The sequence below is a fragment of the Acomys russatus genome, chromosome 29 (genome assembly GCF_903995435.1).
Source record: "Acomys russatus chromosome 29, mAcoRus1.1, whole genome shotgun sequence".
NCBI lineage: Eukaryota > Metazoa > Chordata > Mammalia > Rodentia > Muridae > Acomys > Acomys russatus.
In genome coordinates this window covers 17,443,221-17,462,988 of record NC_067165.1, presented here as the reverse complement: position 1 = coordinate 17,462,988, position 19,768 = coordinate 17,443,221, and the positions used below count along the sequence as shown (strand labels likewise).

Below are 19,768 nucleotides of genomic sequence, written 5' to 3'. Positions count from 1 at the left end.
TTGCAGATGTCACCCCGAAACACAGTCTAGACCACGTAGTCGTTCAGATCCTGAGTCCCTGCTTGCCATCCATCCCACCTCCAGGCTCCTCTCTCGACCCTCTGATGATGCTTCCGGGTTTCGGTCACTGATGAAATCCCCGTGGGAGCCAGGCAATCAATGCGTACATGTGTGCTCACCCCTTCTCGTCTTCACAGGGGACCGACTATCCACTCTTCCGCCCTTCCTCTGAGTGTCAGGGATGCTTAGTCAAGAAGGAGGTGGACCATCACTCATCATGTGGAGAAGAAAGGGCTGCAGAGATTTGTGCAAATATGGAGTAATCACTGGTACCTCCCAAGGAGGTCAGCTCGTCCCAGAATCCTTTGCACAGTCATCACCTCCAGGGTAGCTCTGACGGGCTTTTACTCACTACCCGCAACAGAAGCATGTCGGTGCATGTTCAGATCAATCCTCTCTAAGCCACCACTTCCTCAGCATCTTGGGTCTCAGGTCAGACCTGACTCTTCCCACATTCTCTCGGCAGCATCTTGCCCTCAGGCTCAGCCTGGACAAGTACTCACTTTAGAGCCTATGCTTTTTCCAAATCTGGGGCGAGAGCTCTCTTTCTCTGCTGAGAGAACATCCTTATAGCATGGCGGGTGCAAGGGACTGGGAGACCCCGGAGGAAGGTGACGGGGTTGGCAAGCAGAACTTTGCCTAAATGCTGAAGGCAAAGGAAACCCAGAGTCGGTAAGGGGCTGAAGCCCTTTCCAGGGAAGAGCCTGCAGTGCCCCCTGCTGGCTAGAAGAGGATTTGCATGTGGGCTACATTCCTCCCCTCGTTTCTTCACACAAACCTTCCACCTAGCAGCTCAGGTTAGCAAATCACAGGAAGCAACAGGCCGTCCTGTGCAGTGGTTTCCAAACACTGGAAGATATAGATAGAACTGCTGTGCATCCCTGTGCATCGAATACTGTGCATTCGATGGGCCTCGGGCTGAGGGGCGAAGGGCTGGAATCTGGCCTATGTCCTGGCTCAGGCCAGACGAAGGCCCATCAGTTTTGTAATTCATTCACTTAGAGTGTCCTCTTGTCATCTACACAGGTGCCAGAGGCACTAGCAGTCCCAGCACAGAATGATTAATTTAGCACACAATCTTATAAAAGCAAGCTTCTTTGGTTAAAAAACAAAACAAAACAACAACAACAACAAAACAGCTTGAAAACCACCTAAGAGATGGGGGTAAACAGAGGTTTCTGAAAAAGAGGGACTTGCGTCATGCAGTCCATGCCAGACCTGCTTTGGACGTCAAGTCCACGCCTTTCCACACAGTATTCTTTGCACTACATGAGACCGTTTTCATCCCAAGCCCTTTGCCTTCCTTGGCTTCTCTGACTGTAGCACTCTCAGTCCCACCGATTTCTCCCCGACAGCCATGCGACCTTGCAGAGTCCTGCTTTTCCAGCTAGGATCGTGGCAGTGCTTGTCCAGGAGGGTCTGTGAGAATGCTGGCCTTGTCTTCGTAACTTTCTAAGAGACTTGGCACAGGGGGCTGAGGGTGGCATGCAGGAGGGTGGACGGAGAGGAGCCAGAAAAGCTCACCAGATGAGGTTCAGAAGTGTGCCAGGAAGACTAGAGCAGGGTGCTTCAGCTACTGTGCACCTAGGGCCTGCTTTGCAGCAGCAGCAGCAGCAGCAGCAGCAGCAGTGGCCCGACGGGGGGCCTGGGCCACACCGTAAGGCACATGGGCAGCCACCGTGCCCATTTCCTGAGCCCCAGCCACATGGAACATCTGGTCATCAAAGAAGATGTGTGGGCGGATCTTCTCCAGAAGAGGGCCCTTGGGTGCTCCGGCTAGGAATAAGGCTTCATCCATCTCCAGGCCCCAGCTGCGCAGAGTCTTGAGGACCCGGGCCCCAGAACTGGCTGCACTTCGTGCTGTCACCAAGTAAGTGCGAATAGGGCACTCCAGTCGAAGGCCTTTGGAGTAGAATTTCTTTTGCAGTCTTCCCAGTGCTTCCAGAAAGCCCTTTAGGGGGCCCTGTGGAGGAAACCAGAGACGCTTGTTAACTCACCTCTTCTAAATGCCACCCTCCCTCACCCAGTGACCAATGGTTGGGGTGGGAAGTCCTTAAGTCCTTTGGAAGTTTTGCTCTGCCTGTTGTGGCTCCTGGGTGCATACAGGGCTGTCTCGGTACCTAAAGTCTGGGGTCTGTCTTAATGTGACCGGGGCCGTGTCAGAATCACCATAACCAGGGGCAACTGTTGCTATGCATATCCACTATGTCTCCTGCGTTGATCTCTCCTGCAGCTCTGTAAGAGTAGTGTCTGTGCTCATCAGCAAAGAAGGAATTAAAACTAGCTAATGATGATGACATGGACACTTGCCAATCACAACAGACTCTATTCTCTCTGTGAACATCTGGGCCAGATGGGCCAGTGTATAAACAATGAGCATGAGCCTGCCTGTGGACAGACACATGTGTGGCTCAGGGTGTTGGGCTCAAGCTTTCTGGGGTCAGGGGAAGTGCCCACAGTGATGAAGCTACTGAGGGCATGTGAATAACGAACTAGATGGTTAAGAATGTAGCTCATTTTCAAAGCGATTGGAAGCAAGGAAAGTGGTAGGCAAATCCTGGGGATTGTCCTACTGGCTAACCTGGAGTAAGCAGTGTTCTGGGTCTCTATTACCCACATAGTGGGGGAAGTGTCCTGCCCTGGGCACCTAGATTTCTATAAAAGCACAAGTTGGGAGTTCCCAGAAGGACTGGAGAATCCCTTTGCTCCACCCACGGGGAATTTCTACCAAGCTCCAAGACACATTCTGTTCTCAGAGAGCCACTGAGACATATGAGGGCAGGTCAGATTCCCGGAGCCACTTAATCAAGGCATGGCAAGAAGTTGTCCCATGGACCCCACAGCTCTGGCTCCCCGAGCTGTGTGAAGTAGGGAACCCTTCTTGTCTCACCGTGAAGGAAACAAGGGCTACTCAGAAGGGGATCTCAAGAGAGGAGCCGAGGGTGACAGGAGGGAAAAAAAAAAAAAAAACCAGTGGATTCAGGTGTGTGTGTGTGTGTGTGTGTGTGTGTGTGTGTGTGTGTGTGTGTGTGTCAGAATTTTTGGAAGGAGTGGGAACTTCAGAGAGGGTTGAAAACCCAGGACGGGTGATGGAGGAGCAAAGCAGAGAAGCTTCAGCCAGGCTCTCGGAGAGATTCTAGAGGCCCCAGGAGATGAGGAATGACATTTAAATGAGGATGTGGGACTCAGTGAAGGGTTGGAGAGGAGCCAGGGGCTAAGAGATGAGGTTTAGAACTCAGGAGGCAAAAGCAGGCAGAACTCTTAAATCCAAGGCCAGTTTGGTCTACACAGCAAGTTCCAGGACAGCCAGGGCTACACGGAGAAACGCTGACTTGAAGAGAGAGAGAGAGAGACAGAGAGACAGAGACAGACAGAGAGAGACAGATAGACAGAGACAGAGAGAGAAAGAGAGGGGGGGAGGCTTGGGTCTTGGTTAGAGGGTCTGGTGGGGATGTGGGCTTATCTTGGGTTTGGCCCTGCGTTCAGGAGTGCAGGTCAGGCGAGGCTGTGGAGAGCGAGGGGTCACTGGGGGGGGGGCGTCGCTCAGGGGTTCTGGGAATGTGGAGCACCTGTGCCAAAGGTTTGTTCTCATACGTCTTCTCATGCTCAAAGAATCTGTCCAGCCCGTGGGCCTTGACAATGCGCTCCGACTCATCCGAGAAGAGTACTGCGTCCCCATCGAAGGCCACTCGGAGCTGACTCTGGGACACAACCACGTCCTTGCTGGGGCTGAAGATGGTGGCAGCGGCAATCCCTGGTCAGAGAGAGGTGAATGATGTCTGCCTGGGCACAGGAAATGGTATCTCACGCTGTTCTCGTTCCAGCGGCTTCTAAGACTGGTCCTACCAGGACCAAAGGCAAGCCTATCAAGGACTCATATTGGAAGCATTTAAAAACTGGTAGTACAGAAGCTGGAGAGATGGCTCAGCGGTTAAGAGCACGGTCTGCTCTCCCGGAGGTCCTGAGTTCAGTTCCCAGCAAACCATACGGTGGCCTTCATCTGTAATGAGATCTGGTGCCCTCTTCTGGTGTCAGGCACACATGCCAGCAGAATGCTGTATACATAATTAAAAAAAAAAAAAAAGTACGTGGATACTGGCCATAACAGGCTATAGCTTTGAGGCAGCACTGTGAGGGCCCCATCAGCGTCCAAAGGCTACCTCACTAATGTCATCTTTGTGGAGAGCTCTGGAGGCATCCTTGGGCAGGACATTGAAGAGCTCTTTATCAGCCAGCATGAAGGAATGTGAAATCTTTAACCCTGAAGACCATGCTGGTGTGGACGGTCTTGGCTGGAAGCACAGGACCCCTATGTCACTGTTCTGTTTGGGGGTCCCTCTGTGGACAGCAGACAAGGAAATACACTTTAAGGTGCAGTCACACCCTCACAATTGATTCCAAGTTACTTATCTTCTCTGGGCCAAGGTAAAATTAAGGTTCTTTTAGGTCCATATGAGGCTGAGCTCTCAGGCTGCAGCAGAGATGGGTGGCTGTGGACACCCTGTCTATGACCACCAAACACGCAGGTACATTGAAGTCACTGTGGTTCAGTCTGTGAGATGGTGCGCGTGGTCCCGGGACGCAGCAGGAGCTCCCTATGATGTTTATAGACTTTCTGCAGCCAGGGGTTCCTCTGGGATGCAAGGATGCCCACCAGGGACCACGGCTTCAGGTTAGAGTCAGCAGGACCCTTCAATAGTCTTATGTCTCCAAAGGCCGCTCCTGCCATTCCCAGAGCTAGCAGTTCAGGCCTCATGGTAGCTTTACTGGCCCAAGGTCCTGAGAATCAGGCTACATACCTTCTCAGCTCTGTCAACCAGGTAACCACTCTTCTGTCCCTAGACCAGAGGCCAAATTCCAGTTGCACAGAGGCGCGCGCCCACACACACACACACACACACACACACACACACACACACACACACACACATATTAGGTAGGCCGGGCATGGTGGCGCACGCCTTTAATCCCAGCACTCGGGAGGCAGAGGCAGGCGGATCCCTGTGAGTTCGAGGCCAGCCTGGTCTACAAAGCGAGTCCAGGATGGCCAAGGCTACACAGAGAAACCCTGTCTCGAAAAACAAAACACTCTCTCTCTCTCTCTCTCTCTCTCTCTCTCTCTCTCTCTCTCTCTCTCTCTATATATATATATATATATATATATATATATATATTGGTCCCCAGATCTCAACCAAAAGGTGCGGTGTGTCTAGGGGAATGCCCCATAGGTCCTGGTCCTGAGAATCAGGCTACATACCTTCTCAGCTCTGTCAACCAGGTAACCACTCTTCTGTCCCTAGACCAGAGGCCAAATTCCAGTTGCACAGAGGCGCGCGCCCACACACACACACACACACACACACACACACACACACACACACACACATATTAGGTAGGCCGGGCATGGTGGCGCACGCCTTTAATCCCAGCACTCGGGAGGCAGAGGCAGGCGGATCCCTGTGAGTTCAAGGCCAGCCTGGTCTACAAAGTGAGTCCAGGATGGCCAAGGCTACACAGAGAAACCCTGTCTCGAAAAACAAAACACTCTCTCTCTCTCTCTCTCTCTCTCTCTCTCTCTCTCTCTATATATTATATATATATATATATATATATATATATATATATATATATATATGTCCCCAGATCTCAACCAAAAGGTGCGGTGTGTCTAGGGGAATGCCCCATAGGTCCTGGTTAAAGAAAGCCTCATAAGGGGCTGGAGATGTGGTTCAGAGGTCCTGAGTTCAATTCCCAGAAACCATATGTTGGCTCACAACCAACCATAATGAGATCTGGTGCCCTCGTCTGACCTGCAAGAGTTACATGCAGATAGAACACTGTGTACATAATAAATAAATCTTTAAAAAAGAAAAGAAAAGAAAGCTTCACAAACAAAGGGACAACACAGAAGGGACAGAGGGACTCTGAGTGTTCAGCCTGAGTCCACATCCGGGCAAACGGACAGTCCGTCTTTCCTCTTCTATGGATTCCTGTTGGGAGGACTGAGACTGTGGCTGTCACACCAAACTGCCCCTTGCATGGGGCACATGGGCTGGGTTTTACAGCTGAGTCCCCTAGTGTCACCTTAGCACTGGCCCGCCCCGCTGTTTTTGAAAGTCTCCCTCTGAGGCTGGCTAAACACGGATCTCCTTATTGGCTCAGGGATGAAACATGGATCTCCTTATTGGCTCAGGGATGGGTAGAAGCTTCCTGGCCACACAGGATTCAGAACTCCTGTCAGCCCAGAGAATCTTAAAAGGCAGTAGCTTTCTGGGTTGGAGGGAAAGTTCCCATGGAAACAGAAGCCTAGGTGATGCTGGTGAATCTGCAGGGCAGGAGGAGGGGAAGGGGATGGGGCAGGACATGGTTTTCACGGTGCAAGACAGGTCATAGCGATGCGTGCACAGTTCCCCCACACAGTTACCTTGGTAACTGTTTCAGGACCAGGCTTCTCACCACCAGGACCCCTTTACATGTGGGGGAGTGTCTCAATATTCTCCCTCCTCATTCTGACTTACCCTGGTCAATGGCTTCTCTCACTTTGTCTGCATCAGCTGACAAGTAGAGGTTGGTGTGATAGGCCTTGAGGTAGCAGATGGGGCTGTTCCCTCCTGTCATGCAGAATCGCTCAATGAACAGGTCTGTGGAGGTAGAGAGTCCCAGATGAGGCCAGGGTCAAACTTGATACCCCGTCATGGTCTCTCTGTGCCTGGTCGGAGCGGTGAAGGGCGCAGAGTGGCTCTGTTTCAGCCTAATATTACCCCCTCCAGGCCTCTCTGTCCTCATCAAAGGCCTGGCTTGTGGCATCCCCACCTAGTCAGCCTCAAAAGGCAGCCTGGAGACCCTGTCTTCCTGGTCGTAGCTGATTGGATAGGGGCGGACTCTTTGGACCCAGCTGAGCCAATCAGAGTGAACCTGGGTAGCTTGGTCCCACAGCTGCAAAAGCTGTGAAATAGTTGCTGGCTGACAAGCCTATTGACTTACCATTACCACCTAGGTCTCTTATGCACGACTGCTATTCTCCTTACAGTCCAAAAGGGGGGGCAGGGGGGGGAGAGTTAACATCTGACACCGCAGGGATCCTCCAGGGCCCTGGTTCAAGCACTGAGTGCTGCCTCTTCTGACTGCTCAGCATCGATCGATCACACAGGTGGTTGAATACTGTCATCAACACCCTCGTACTCAGTGACTCGGACATCGGTGTTAAAAAATGCCAGCAGGAGGCTAACACGCACATAGCTTATAGAGGCCCTGGTTTCATTCCCCAGAACCCAAAATAAATTTAAAAAAATTTTTTTTTCTTTTAAAGTAGTGACTAGGATCTGGAAAGATGGCTCAGTGGTTAAGGACGCTTGCTTGCTCTTCCAGAGGACCCGGGTTCAGTTCCCAGCACCCACATGGCAACTCACAACTGTCTGTAGCTCCAGCTCCAAGGAATCTGATACCTCTATTGACCTTCAAAGTTGCCCTTGCACAGGCATTTACTCACGTACACACATACGTACATATGCATACAAGTTAATTTTTCTCTTTTTTTAAAGAAAGGAAGTGGGGCTGGGGAGTTGGCTCAGTGGTTAAGAGCACTGTCTGCTCTTCCAAAGGTCCTGGGTTCAATTCCCAGCACCCACATGGCAGCTCACAACTGTCTGTAGCTCCAAGATCTGGCACTCTCACACTAATGCACATAAATTAAAATTAAATAAAAATATATTTAAAAAAAAAAGAAAGGAAGTGAAGCCAAGTAGAGTGGCACATGTATTTTTAATCCAAGCACTTGGGAGGCAGAGACAGGCAGAACTCTGTGAGTTCCAGGATAGCTAGAGTTAAATAGAGAGATCCTGTCTCCAAAAAAACATAACAAAAACACTGAAAAAACAAAACTGGAGAGAGAGCGAATGTGTCCAATGTCTGAAATTCCAGTACTGGTAAGGTTAAGGCAAGAGGCTCTCAAGTCTAAGGCCAGCCTGGAGTCCATAGTAAGATCTGTATCAAAATTAATTAAAACAAAATAAACACCTAACTGGGTTGTTGGCTGCTTGAAATGCTGTAAATATGGGGGGGTTGGTGTTGGTGGTAGCATCCCCCCGTTTTTTGTTTTTGCTTTTTTGAGACAGGGTTTCTTCTGTGTAGCCTTGGCTGTCCTGGACTCACTTTGTAGACGAGGCTAGCCTCAAACTCACAGTGATCCACCTGCCTTTGCCTCTGGAGTGCTGGGATGACAGGTGTGATCACTGCACCTGGCTCTCCCATTTTTAAAAAATGACTTATTTATTTTTATTTTTATTTTATGTGCATTGGTGATTTGCTTACATGTATGTCTGTGTGAAGCTGTCAAACTCCCTGGAACTAGAGTTACAGTCAGCTGTGAGCTGCCATATGGGTGCTGGGAATCGAACCCGGGACCATTAGAAGAGCATCCAGTGTTCTTAATCAATGAGCCATCTCTCCAGCCCCTGATTTTCCCTTTTTAAAAAACATTATGTAAGCTGGGCCTTTAATCCCAGCGCTTGGGAGGCAGATCGCTGCGAGTTCGAGGCCAGCCTGATCTACAAAGCGAGCCTAGGACAGCCAAGGCTACACAGAGAAACCCTGTCTCGAAAAGCAAACAAACAAACAAAACAAAAAAACACCCCGTTATGTGTTTGGGTGTTTCGCCTGCGCATGTATCTATGCACTGTGTGCCCGTGGAAGCCAGAAGACAGCCTGTAAGTGTTCAAATGTCCTTGAACTATAGTTACAGACGACAACAAAGGAATAAGCTGGCTAAGGAAGAGTAAAGGGCCTACATGGTCCAGGGAGAACCCAAGCCCAAGAGAGAATGCCAAGACTTGGGTTCTGGCCTTTCTAGGTCCACGTTTCCTTCCTGCTCTGTGGCTCAGAGTCCTGGAAAGGACAAAGTACTCACCTCGCTGGAAGCTTGCTCAGGGATCCAGTATTTGCAATCATAACTGGACCAAACAGACACTGCCCTCTCACTCTGAGCTGGCCCCGCTTCTCCGGTTAGCCTGGTGAGGCATGCTACTCCTACAGGAAGGGAAACTGAGGCATGGAGGCAGTAAACACCTTTCCCAGTCACACACGGAGTGGGGCCAGTGTGGGCTGAGGCTGGCTTGTGCCGGTTTTTAAGAGTCGGTTATTAAATATTCAGGGATTTTATGAGCCAGTTATGTTGGTCAACCAGATAGCCGGAAATCAGCCACAGAGGCTCCCCTGAAAACTGGCAGCGTTTCAAATCAGCTTGGTTCGGTTTGGTTTGTACAGGTTTTTGTTGCTGTTGTTGTTTTCTAGACAAGGTTTCTTTTTGTGTAGCCCTGGACTCTCCTGGAACTCACTTTGTAAGCCAAGCTGGCCTCAAACTCAGAGATCCACCTACCTTAGGCTTGCTGGGGTTAAAGGTGTCGGCCACCACACACAGCATTATTTTATTATTACATTTTATTTTGAGACAGGGTCACACATATCTGAAGTTGTGCTTGAACTACTGATCCTTCTGCCTCCATTTCACCGACGCCACAAGTGCTGGAATCGCAGGTTTGTATGCCAGGATAACTTTTTGTTGTTGGTTTTTCAAGACTATGTTTCTCTGTGTAGGCCTAGATATCTGGCCTTGAACTCGGAGATATGTCTGCCTCTACCTCCCAGTGCTAGGATTAAAGGAATAAGCTACCACCACCCAGCTTTTGTGTCTCTGTGTGGTTTTTTTTTGTTGCTGTTGTTGCTGTTTTTGTGGTTTTTTTGTTTTGTTTTTGTTTTTCGAGACAGGGTTTCTCTGTGTAGCCTTGGCTGTCCTGGACTCGCTTTGTAGACCAGGCTGGCCTGGAACTCACAGCAATGCGCCTGCCTCTGCCTCCTGAGTGGTGGGATTAAGGGAGTGGGACACTGTCCCTGGCTCTTGTTTGTGTTTTAATGTGGTGCTGGGGATCCAACCCAGTGCTCCATGTATGCCAGGCAAGCCCTCTGCCAATTAAGCCACACGTGCAGTTGTTTGTTTGTTTGTTTGTTTGTTTGTTTTGAAACGGGACCTCATGTATCTTAGGCTGGCCTTGAACTCACTATGCAGCATAGGAAGACTTTGACTTCTTTCCCCATCTCCTGAATGAAGGCATTATGTACATGTACCACCATAGTTTGGCTTATTCAATGCACTGTTGGAGAGTGAATCCAGGGCTTTTTGCCTGCTAGGCGGGCACTCTCACCAGCTGGACTACAGCCTCAGCCTTATTTGTTTTAAAAGAACAGGCTAAAAAATATGGTACAATGGAATACCAGGCTAGTAGCACATCGCTGGGTTTAGAACGGCAGAATAGCCTGACCCAGCCTGATCCCTGTGAAGGTGCGGCGTCCCACAGGGAGTGTGTGTGGTAGGGGCATCCCATGACCACCTGCCACATGCTTACCATAATGGTTGATACTGTTGATGAGACGAACTCCCACTTGAGCATGGTTGTTGGTGATGAGGACAATGTCAAAGATATCTTCGCTATCGGGGTAAAGCTCCCGAAGTCGCTTGTTCACAGCCTCCAGGGCCTGGAAGGGAGAGAGCAGACTCCAGAGTCCCAGGGACTGATGAGTGGAGCTGGTGGCCAGGGACCCAGTGAGAAAGGAGACGGGAGGCTAGGGACTGGCTGGCTTAGGAATGAGATCTGTGCACACCACCATCTTCTGATGCCATTTTCCACCATCACCACGGCTTGCTCACTACCCAGAGGCACTTCATTACAGGTGGGCGAAGGGGTTAGCTCCTCAAGCTGGTTACCCATCCTGGGGCCCCTTCCCACGAAGGCTCTGTCCGCTAGTGACGGGGTTGCCTCTACCAGGCAGAGCTTGTTACAACGGCATCGTGTGGGCTTCAGGAACTGCCCCCTCACCTTCACAAAGGGGAAGGCGGGCCCGGGACTGAAGGGTTCACTCTCGTGCTCCAGCTGGTAGCGCACGTATTCCTCCACACCCTGCTCTGTGTAGATCCGCCGCTCCTCATCCATGCGGAACAGGGCTCGTGAGGACACAGCGATGGTGACTGCATTCTGAGGCTTCGGCTGTAAGAGGGACAGTAAAGACAGGCCGGCACTCAGTCTCAGCCCGAGGCAGGGGTACTTGTGCAAGCTCTTTCTGGACCCAGGGATGTGGAGAAGGCGGAGGCTCTGCTCCTAAGAAAGTCAGCTTGGGGAAGAGGCAGACTCCAGGCTGGACCCTGCTGGAGACTGGCTCCCTATTTAGGAGTGTGATGGGAGGGAGGGGCGTGCCCTCCGGAAGCTTATAATATGGTTGGCCATCTGGACACCAGAGAAAAATGAGTACAGTGTATGTAGGCAACGTAGGACCACACTAAGATGACTCTCAAATGGTTTCCATTGTGAAAGAAGAGCTGCAGGCCCTCAGGAAGAAATTAGTGCCCAGAAACACAGTAATTATATAAGAATTTTTTTTTTTAAATCTTTTTTAAACCTCGGTCTGTTTCCTGACTCACATATCTAACTGCCCCAGTCAACCAACAGACAACCAACATACCAACAGACACTCCAACTTACAGTGCCCGAGGCTGAAATCCCCCCACCCTCACCCCAAAACCCAGCCTCTCTCCCCACTTGCCTCCTCTTGTGCTCAGCACTACCATCTGCTCTTCCAGCTCACCACTTTGTGATGCTCCGCCCTCTTTCCCCACTCCCTTCCCCCAATCCATTAACTGTCCAAGTTACCCATGCTTGGAATTCACCCACTTCTCTCTTCTCTTCCACAGCCCAGGCCAGGATCATCTCTCACGCTCTCCAAATGGACAGAGGATCTGTCTGAAGTGCAGACGTGATCACAGCTCACCTCTTCCGTGGCATACAGTCAAGCGGACAGCTCTATCTACAGAGCAGGATGTCTTTTGCCATGGACCTCCATTTCCTTTCTACTCTCGGCTTCCCCTTCCCGAGTCTTGCCCCATCTTACCTTCCTCGCATCTCCTCCGCACATCTTCCCTTGCCCTCCGATTCTTTTGTTTATTTGTTTGTTTGTTTTTTGAGACAAGGTTTCCCTGTGTAGCCTTGGCTGTCCTAGACTCGCTTTATAGACCAGGCTGGCCTCGAACTCACAGCAATCTGCCTGTCTCTGCCTCCGGAGTGCTGGGATTAAAGGTGTGCGCCACCACACCTGGATGCCCCCCGACTCTTGAACAAGAGGTTCCTTTGCTCACAGTGCTATTTCCCACACCCTCTGCTCAGTCAGCTCCTGCTCTCGCTCTGGGACTCCACTTCAGTTGGTTCCTCTGTGGAGTTTCCTCTCAGCCAGCTCTGCCAAGGAAGGCTTCTGGTAGGAGGACGTGACTCAGATCCTGCCCCTAGGGCTCATCAGGGGATAGGGGAGAAGCCAGGCAAACAGAACTAAGAGGCAAAGGGATGGGTACAAATGACAGAGGTGGGAGCAAGGTCTCAATGATTAGGCTGCAGGGGAAATCACTAGGGGGATTGGAGACCTTTGAGGAAGACCTTGAAGGAAGAGGCCACAAGGATTGGTGAACTCAAACTGGAAGCCTTGACTAAAGCGAACAGAGGCCAGGGCAGGAGAGAGTGTAGACGAGCCCAGAAGGATAGGGTAGGGGCTGGATACCAAGGGGGGTCTCCTCACTAGAGGGTCTTGGCACTGCTTCCCAGATGCTACATTTGAATGCATCACCCCCAAAGCTCATGTTGAACTGTAACCTTGAATGTCATAGTATTAAGGGGCAGAGCCTTTGAGTCGTTAGGGCTTTTCTTAGAAAAAAGACACGAGGATTTCCCTCCAACTGTTCTACCATGTGAAGACACAGTGAGAGGCTGCCCATCTTTAAATGAGAAAGATGACCCTAGTCTCTTTTGTTTTTTGTTTGTTTGTTTGTTTGTTTGTTTTTCGAGACAGGGTTTCTCTGTGTAGCCTCGGCTGTCCTAGGCTCACTTTGTAGACCAGGCTGGCCTCAAACTCACAGTGATCCGCCTGCCTCTGCCTCCTGAGGGCTGGGGTTAAAAGTGTGCACCATCACGCCCAGCTCGATGATCCTAGTCTTTTGGCTCCTTAATTTTGGACACCCAGCCTCCCAAAGTGCAAGGTCTGTGGCACTTTGACATAGCAACCCGAATGGACCAAGATGCCTGACTTTGATAGGATGAGGAGAGGAGCAAGGAGCAAGGCACCATGGACAGCAGCTGGGCCCTGATGGATTTCTGGGGAAGACCAGAATCTGGGTGTGCAGGAAACTCATGCACACCACTTCTCTGTGATTGGGACAGTCATAGGGTCATGATCCCTACTTTACAGGTGAGAAGGGGGAGCTCAGATTGAAGCCAAGACTTTTAGGTGGACATTGCTATCATTCCAGCTTGTTCATGGTCATCTTGGGAATGATTTACTCAACCCACAGCTGGGCTCCGGTTGTTTGGCAGCACTGAGTGATGCAAAGATGGCGACACATTAGGAAGCAAGACAGGCTTGATTTCTGTCCCCAAAGAGCTTCTGGCTCATCCATACAGATACTCCCTGCATCCGTTAGAACATGGGGGAGGGGAAAACCACCATGGGCAATCAGCATGCTGGACCCTTCTTAATCTCTGAGAAATACCCGAGTATGGGTGTGCAGGGAGCACATGGACACCTCTTCTCTGCGACCTGGAAAGCTCGAGAAGACTTCATGGAAATGCTCTGTAAACTGTGCAGTGTGATTCTGCAGCAACTTCAGATGTGACTGCTGATGATAAAGATTTGAGTTCTAGCTGGGCGGTGGTGGCGCACGCCTTTAATCCCAGCACACGGGAGGCAGAGGCAGGTGGATCACTGTGAGTTCAAGGCCAGCCTGGTCTACAAAGCGACTCCAGGACAGCCAAGGATAACACAGACTCTGTCTCAAAAAACTAAAAAAAAAAAAAAAAAAAAAAAAAAAAAAAGACTGGCACTGTGGCCTACACCTTTAGCCCCAGCACTCAGGGAGGCAGAGACAGTCAGATGGCTGTGAGTTCCAGGCCAGCCTGGTCTACAAAGCGAGTCCAGGACATCCAGGGCTACACAGAAAACTCTGCTTCAAAAAGCCAAAACCAACCAAACAAAAACAACAACAAAACAAGTGTATGCATATGTAAGTGCATGTTTGTGTGTTGAGGCCAGAAGTGGATGTCAGGTGTCTTTCTCCATTACTCTCCACTGTATTTTTTTGAGGCAGGATCTCTCACTAAGCCTGGAGCACACTGACTGAGGCACTGGCTGACCTACTCAGTGAGCTCTGAGCTTCAGAGTTCTGTCTCTACCCACTGACTCGGGCACACCGTCACACATGGCTTTTATGTTGCTGCTGAAGATGCAAACTCAGGTTCCTTGTGCTTTGTGCACCAGGCACTATACTGATGCAGCCATCTCCTTGGTTCCTAGATTCACTTAACTTTAAGGAATTTAAGCAGTTTCCCGTGGATAATGGCCAGTGAAGCCTCAAAGCCTCTCAAAAATGAGAATGGAAAAAACCAAAAAGTTCCACAAAGTTGTGTAGCTGACCACAGCTTGTATTTGTTTTGTTTTGTTTTTTTTTTGTTTTATTTTTCGAGATAGGGTTTCTCTGTGTAGCCCTGGCTGTCCTGGACTCCCTTTGTAGACCAGGCTGGCCTCAAACTCACAGTGATCTACCAGCCTCTGCCTCCCAAGAGCTGGGATTAAAGGTGTGCGCCACACAGCTTGTATTTGGCTTTTAACTTTAATCAAGATGGTGTTGGTGGGGGCTGCAGAGATGGCTTGGTGGTTGAGAGCACTGGCTGCTCTTTCAGAAGACCCAGGTTCAATTCCCAGGACCTACATGGCAGCTCACAACTGCCTGGAACTCCAATTCCAGAGAATCCAACATCCTAACACAAACATACACGCAAAACACCAATGTACATAAAAAAAAAATAAAAAATAAAAGATTGTGTAGATGGGCAGCAAGGCCAATGGAAGATGACAGTGGCGAAGGCATCCCTCTTCTGATGCTCAACCCAATGGTTTTGCCAGTTTCTGACCGCCTGTGTGTCAGCATGTTCTTGGGGTGGGCGTTTCTCAACCCCATCAACACTTGGGAACCTTGGGGCCAGAGCTGTTATTTCTGCGAAGACAGGGAGCCCATTTCCCTCCATCCACTCCGAGCAGGCTCTGAGTCTGGCTCCAGACCATGCAGCCAGCCAAAACCTCGTTCTTCACTTTCTGTCCCAGAGCTCCTGCCACGCTGCTGAGCCTCGAGGCTCCTTGCGGTAAGTTACCCAGAATCCCCGAGACCCCATTCCTAGCCATTGCAAGAGAAAGAAAAAAAATATATTGATTGCCTTGGCCCCTGTAGTGTCTACTTCCCTGTTGCAAATGAGGAAATAGGGCTAGAGAGGTTCAGGGCATCATTCACATAAAGTCAGGTTGAGATGTCAAGTATCTAGCCTCTGGTTTGGCCTCTGCCCATGTAATAGCCTCCCAGAAGACTTTACCTTTTGTTGCTTCAGCAACTTCCCTTTACACATCCCAGCCTTTCTACCCATGTTTGGAAGAAACATAAGGAGCCTTGTTTCCTCATCCTATGATGTTCCATGGTGGGATGCTCCTCCCCTGAAAAATGACAGTCCCCAGGACAGGACCCTGCCTCCTACTCACTCTGACACAACATAAATGAGGTGGCCCTTGGGAACACAAGCCCCTGTAGGTTGCCCAGCCTCCAAGTGGGTCTAAGATAAAACAGGTGACAAGGTCTGTCCAGAGCCAGGAGAAGCCGAGCCCTTGTAGAATTGACCCTCTATGCCTGGCCAGGTTTTTTTTTTTTTTTTTTTTTTAAACATCCAACTCATGTGTGCACCAGACTCAGAGAGGCCATTCCAGGGTAGGAACTGGGTCGGAACAACCCAGGGGCTCAGCTTGGAAGTACTGAGCTGTAGGGAGCAGTGGTCTTGCCAGCTCTCTGAGATGTAGGCTGATGGCTGCGGTGAGTTAGCAGAGGCCAGCCCAGCACCACTGTCCGGCCCGAGGAGCTCCCACTTAGATCTGTCTATTGCACTCAAGATAGGAATGTAGCCAAGGAAACTGTTATTTCTGGTGGAAGGACACAGGATGCTGGGAGTGAGGGGGACAGGATTGCTCCGGGTGAAGGCCTCTGCCCTCAAGAGGTGAGGACCTCTGATGGCCTTCACGAGGTTAAATATTTTACTCAAGCTCTTGGGAATGAAAACGAGTCTATCCAGGCCCCAATGGGGCCCATGAGGCTTACAGCCCCCAAAATAGCCTGTGGGAAGAGGGGCTCTGGACAGGAAGGATAGGATCTGGGAATGTCACCTAATCAGACTAGGGTTCAAGGGCATATGAGGGGGCCATGCCTGACCATGGCCTGGTTCTCTGATGCTTGGGGAGGAAATAAACTTTTGCACACTGAGGGTTCACTCCTGTTTTCCAGCATTCATCTCTTCCCTGTCCCTCAGGCTGGGGACGTTTAGTCCAGCTTTGCTATCTTGCTAGCGTAACTGCTACTAGACCCGCCCCTTCCAATCTACCTGATAAACGGCCCCAGTGTGAGCTTTATGAAATGAAAGTGGAAGCAAGTTAATCCCCGCTAAAGAATTTTCAAAAGGAGCCCTACAACAACGGTTCCATTATGATTTTCATATTTCTAAAGGTCGGCTGACCTTTTTAGTCAAATGAATTCTTAGGCAGAACCCCCAATATGGGTAAGCTCACAATATAACTGCTTTAAGTCTACTTTATGGTTCATATCTGATATCTACCCACCCACGTGAATGTATATGTCACAAAGCTAAGCAATGAAAACAACAGTTTGGATAGCAACACGTTCGAAAGCAGGAGATAGGGCGCGACCACAGACTAGCTTCCGTATCCAGCCAACAGTATGTTTCTGCACAGTCCTGAGAAAGTCCTGGTTTGCACCATTAAATACTTAAAGGTTTTTTGGTTTTGTTTTTGTTTTTAAGGAAGAATGAAATTGGATTCACAGGTCTGAAGAATTCCAGAGAACCCAGTGTCAAAGCCTCAACCCCACTAAATAAGGTCCAGGCTCCTTCTCAAAGTACTCAGTCAGAGCTGTCCATGAACTGGGAGCCTTGTGAATCCTTGTAACATGTACCCCCTCCCGCCCACCCCCAATGATCCTGCATTTCCCACTCAGTATGGATTCTGTACAAGGTCCTCGGCTTCAAAGACAGCACCTTGCTTTTCACCCATTCTTCCACCCCACCCCACCCCCGCCCCTAGGAAGCCCCATCCACAGAAGTTTTAAGATCAGCTCAAATGTCATTTCCCCAAAGTCATCCTGGTGGCTGCCACCCCCTCCCCAGTGCTCCCTCAGCATGCTGTGGGGGTTTACCTGAGCATCCACCTGCTCTAGAGTCTCCATGGGCGCGCTGCAAAACTCCTGAGACAGGCAGGGCACAGCTTACTCTATCGGTCACCAGGATGGAGTGAAGCAGTGGACTGCTTTAAGGTCAGACTGGAGGTCCTTGAGTAATGCCCCCGGGCCAGCTTCTATTCTCAATCCCTTATCCAAGCTCTCAGATCTGAGGTGGTGGCGAGAACAAGGCTAAGGTATCACGAACTTGCCCAATATAGGAAGAGGAATTCTTGCCTCTGTGTCAGGTTACAAAGGGCTGATGCCACCGCTGAGATTCCTGTTTGTTAGTGCCACCACGAATCAGAAGCAACGTCTAAGGTGCAAAGCCCAGCCTCAGGAGCTTAGAGCTTAGTAAGCAGCAGTTCCTTTAAGATGCAGAGAGAGAGAGAGAGAGCGGTCTGGTTCCCAGGGGCCTGGGTCTGCAGTTAGGGCCCAAGGGCCCAAGCTTGGGTTCGGAAGCCGAGCTGGCTGGCTGTAAGGTTGCTGAAGACCTGAGAGCACAGTGAACAGCCGAGGTTCCAGAGTCGAGTTACTGAGCTCAGAGCGCGGCTACCCTGGTTGCTGACCTGCTCTGCCAACAAGTGCGGTCCGCGCATGCAGGGCTGCCAGCGCAGGGAGGGGATAGGCCACTGATGACAGCATAGGGGCGGGGGATCCTGGCATGGAACCTGAGCCCAGGATTGGGGGGAAAATCCACCGCCACTAGAGCTGAGCTCCCAAAATAAAACTGGAGCCCGAGCCAACTGCCGGACACATTCTAGTGCGGAGAAACCATGTCCTCTCCGGGAGGGGTTCCAGAAATCCCTTCTCAGAGGGCTTGCGACCCCTTCCTGAAAGTGGCCATTCCCGTGTCCCCCAAACCCAAGCCCTGCTTTTACCGATTTAGGTTTCTTCTTGGGCGAGAGGTTTTCATAGAAAGTCTTGGCTTCCTCCCAGTGCGACACCGCGGCGGTCTCTGCCCCCGGCCCGGGTTCGCGGGCTTCTCGGGGCTGTCCGAGTTCCATGCTCCGGTTCGGATCCGATCCGGTCCTGCGGGAGAAGAGGCGGCGGAGACGCGGAGCTCGCTGGATTGGGTTGTGGATGGGAGGCGCGTCCCAGGCAGGAGAAATAAGCGGGCAGGGCCGGGAGGGACTGCAAGTGAGCCCGCCCCGCTCCGCCCGCCGGGGGTAGGGGACCGGCAGGTTCAAGCCGCCCCCAGGCGTTTAGGACAAGGCCGAACTCTGTTTCCCTGGCAGATGCACAGCTGAAGCAAATGGGTGGCAGGTGCCGGCTGCTTTCTGGAGCAGGCCGGCTGGAGCTGGGCTTGTAGGGTGCTGTGGATTCAGGGTTGTGGGGATGAAATTCAAGAGCACCGAGAGAGGAGGAAGCTCAATATCTTTCCCTCCTAACACGGTGATTCCCAAAGCAGAAAATGAATAGCTAAGCCCTCTCCCAAACTGACAGGCCTCCAACTCATCGGATGCCAGCCAGCACCCTGGGACCCTGCGCGATCAGTCACCTCTCTCCAAATACCAGTCCATCCTTGGACCCGGAGAAGTGGTGAATGGACAGCTCCGTTCATGATCAGAGAGTCTCATTACACGTAGGGGGAAGTGTAGGGCCTAGATCTTTCATACACAGGCGAAGGGTCTTTTGAATCCAAGGAGACTGCATCTTCGCCTCTTTAGCGATGCAGTCAAGAGCGAATCCTAGGGACTCTGAAACTGGGTTTGTGTCAGCTCCTCTGTTGGCCAGCAGAGGGCGTGCCTTTCTAAGTCCTGCGTGATGAACTTCGGGGTGGTTGTGAGGTAGGGAGAGGAAGTGGGTTGGGGAGATCCTTTTCCTGGGATCTAGGACAGGGTGGAACTCTGTCCAGCCTCCACCGTGTCCTAGAAGGAATCAAGCAAACTTTGTTTCTGTAGAGGTTTCCTCCTGGGAGGCTCAGGGGCCCAAGAAATTTACAAGACCCAGGAAGCCCAAGGAATTTAAAATACTTGGGGTCCCCTCCCGATTATATAAATAGCAAAGTAAACCTCTTCCGGGAGAGGAGAGCACCTTTGGTGGTGTAGCTGCCTGCAAGTTGCACTAAAGTTGCAGCTTTCCTGAGTCATCACCTGTGCTGGGCTTTTTGGTGATACAATTTCCAGAGTTGCCCAGATTCCTGTACATAAAAACCCTCACCCACACACCGGTAGATAACCCCAGTGAACTCACCAGCTCAGTAAGCTGGGCTTGGATGGGATCCTTTGGGTGCCGCCCTTTATCTAGAGTAAATAAAGATTTCTCCCCTGGAAAAGCAGTAGCATAGATTTGGAGGAGGAAAAGAAAAAGATCGGGGGGAAATAGATTCAGATGTATCCTTTTCCAGACTGGGATATGGAT

General features: G+C 50.8%; 1 protein-coding gene across 1 annotated transcript; it reads right to left on the bottom strand.

Moving 5' to 3' along the window:
- Positions 1 to 1,171: 1,171 nt before the first annotated feature.
- Nt5c1a (5'-nucleotidase, cytosolic IA) lies at positions 1,172 to 18,777 on the bottom strand. The gene is made up of 6 exons (XM_051171369.1): positions 18,286 to 18,777; positions 10,929 to 11,096; positions 10,458 to 10,587; positions 6,579 to 6,701; positions 3,630 to 3,814; positions 1,172 to 2,023 (listed from the first exon to the last, which is right to left on the bottom strand). The coding sequence occupies exons 1-6, from the start codon at positions 18,409 to 18,411 to the stop codon at positions 1,634 to 1,636; spliced, it is 1,122 nt and encodes a 373-aa protein (XP_051027326.1). The 5' UTR covers positions 18,412 to 18,777; the 3' UTR covers positions 1,172 to 1,633.
- Positions 18,778 to 19,768: the final 991 nt, after the last annotated feature.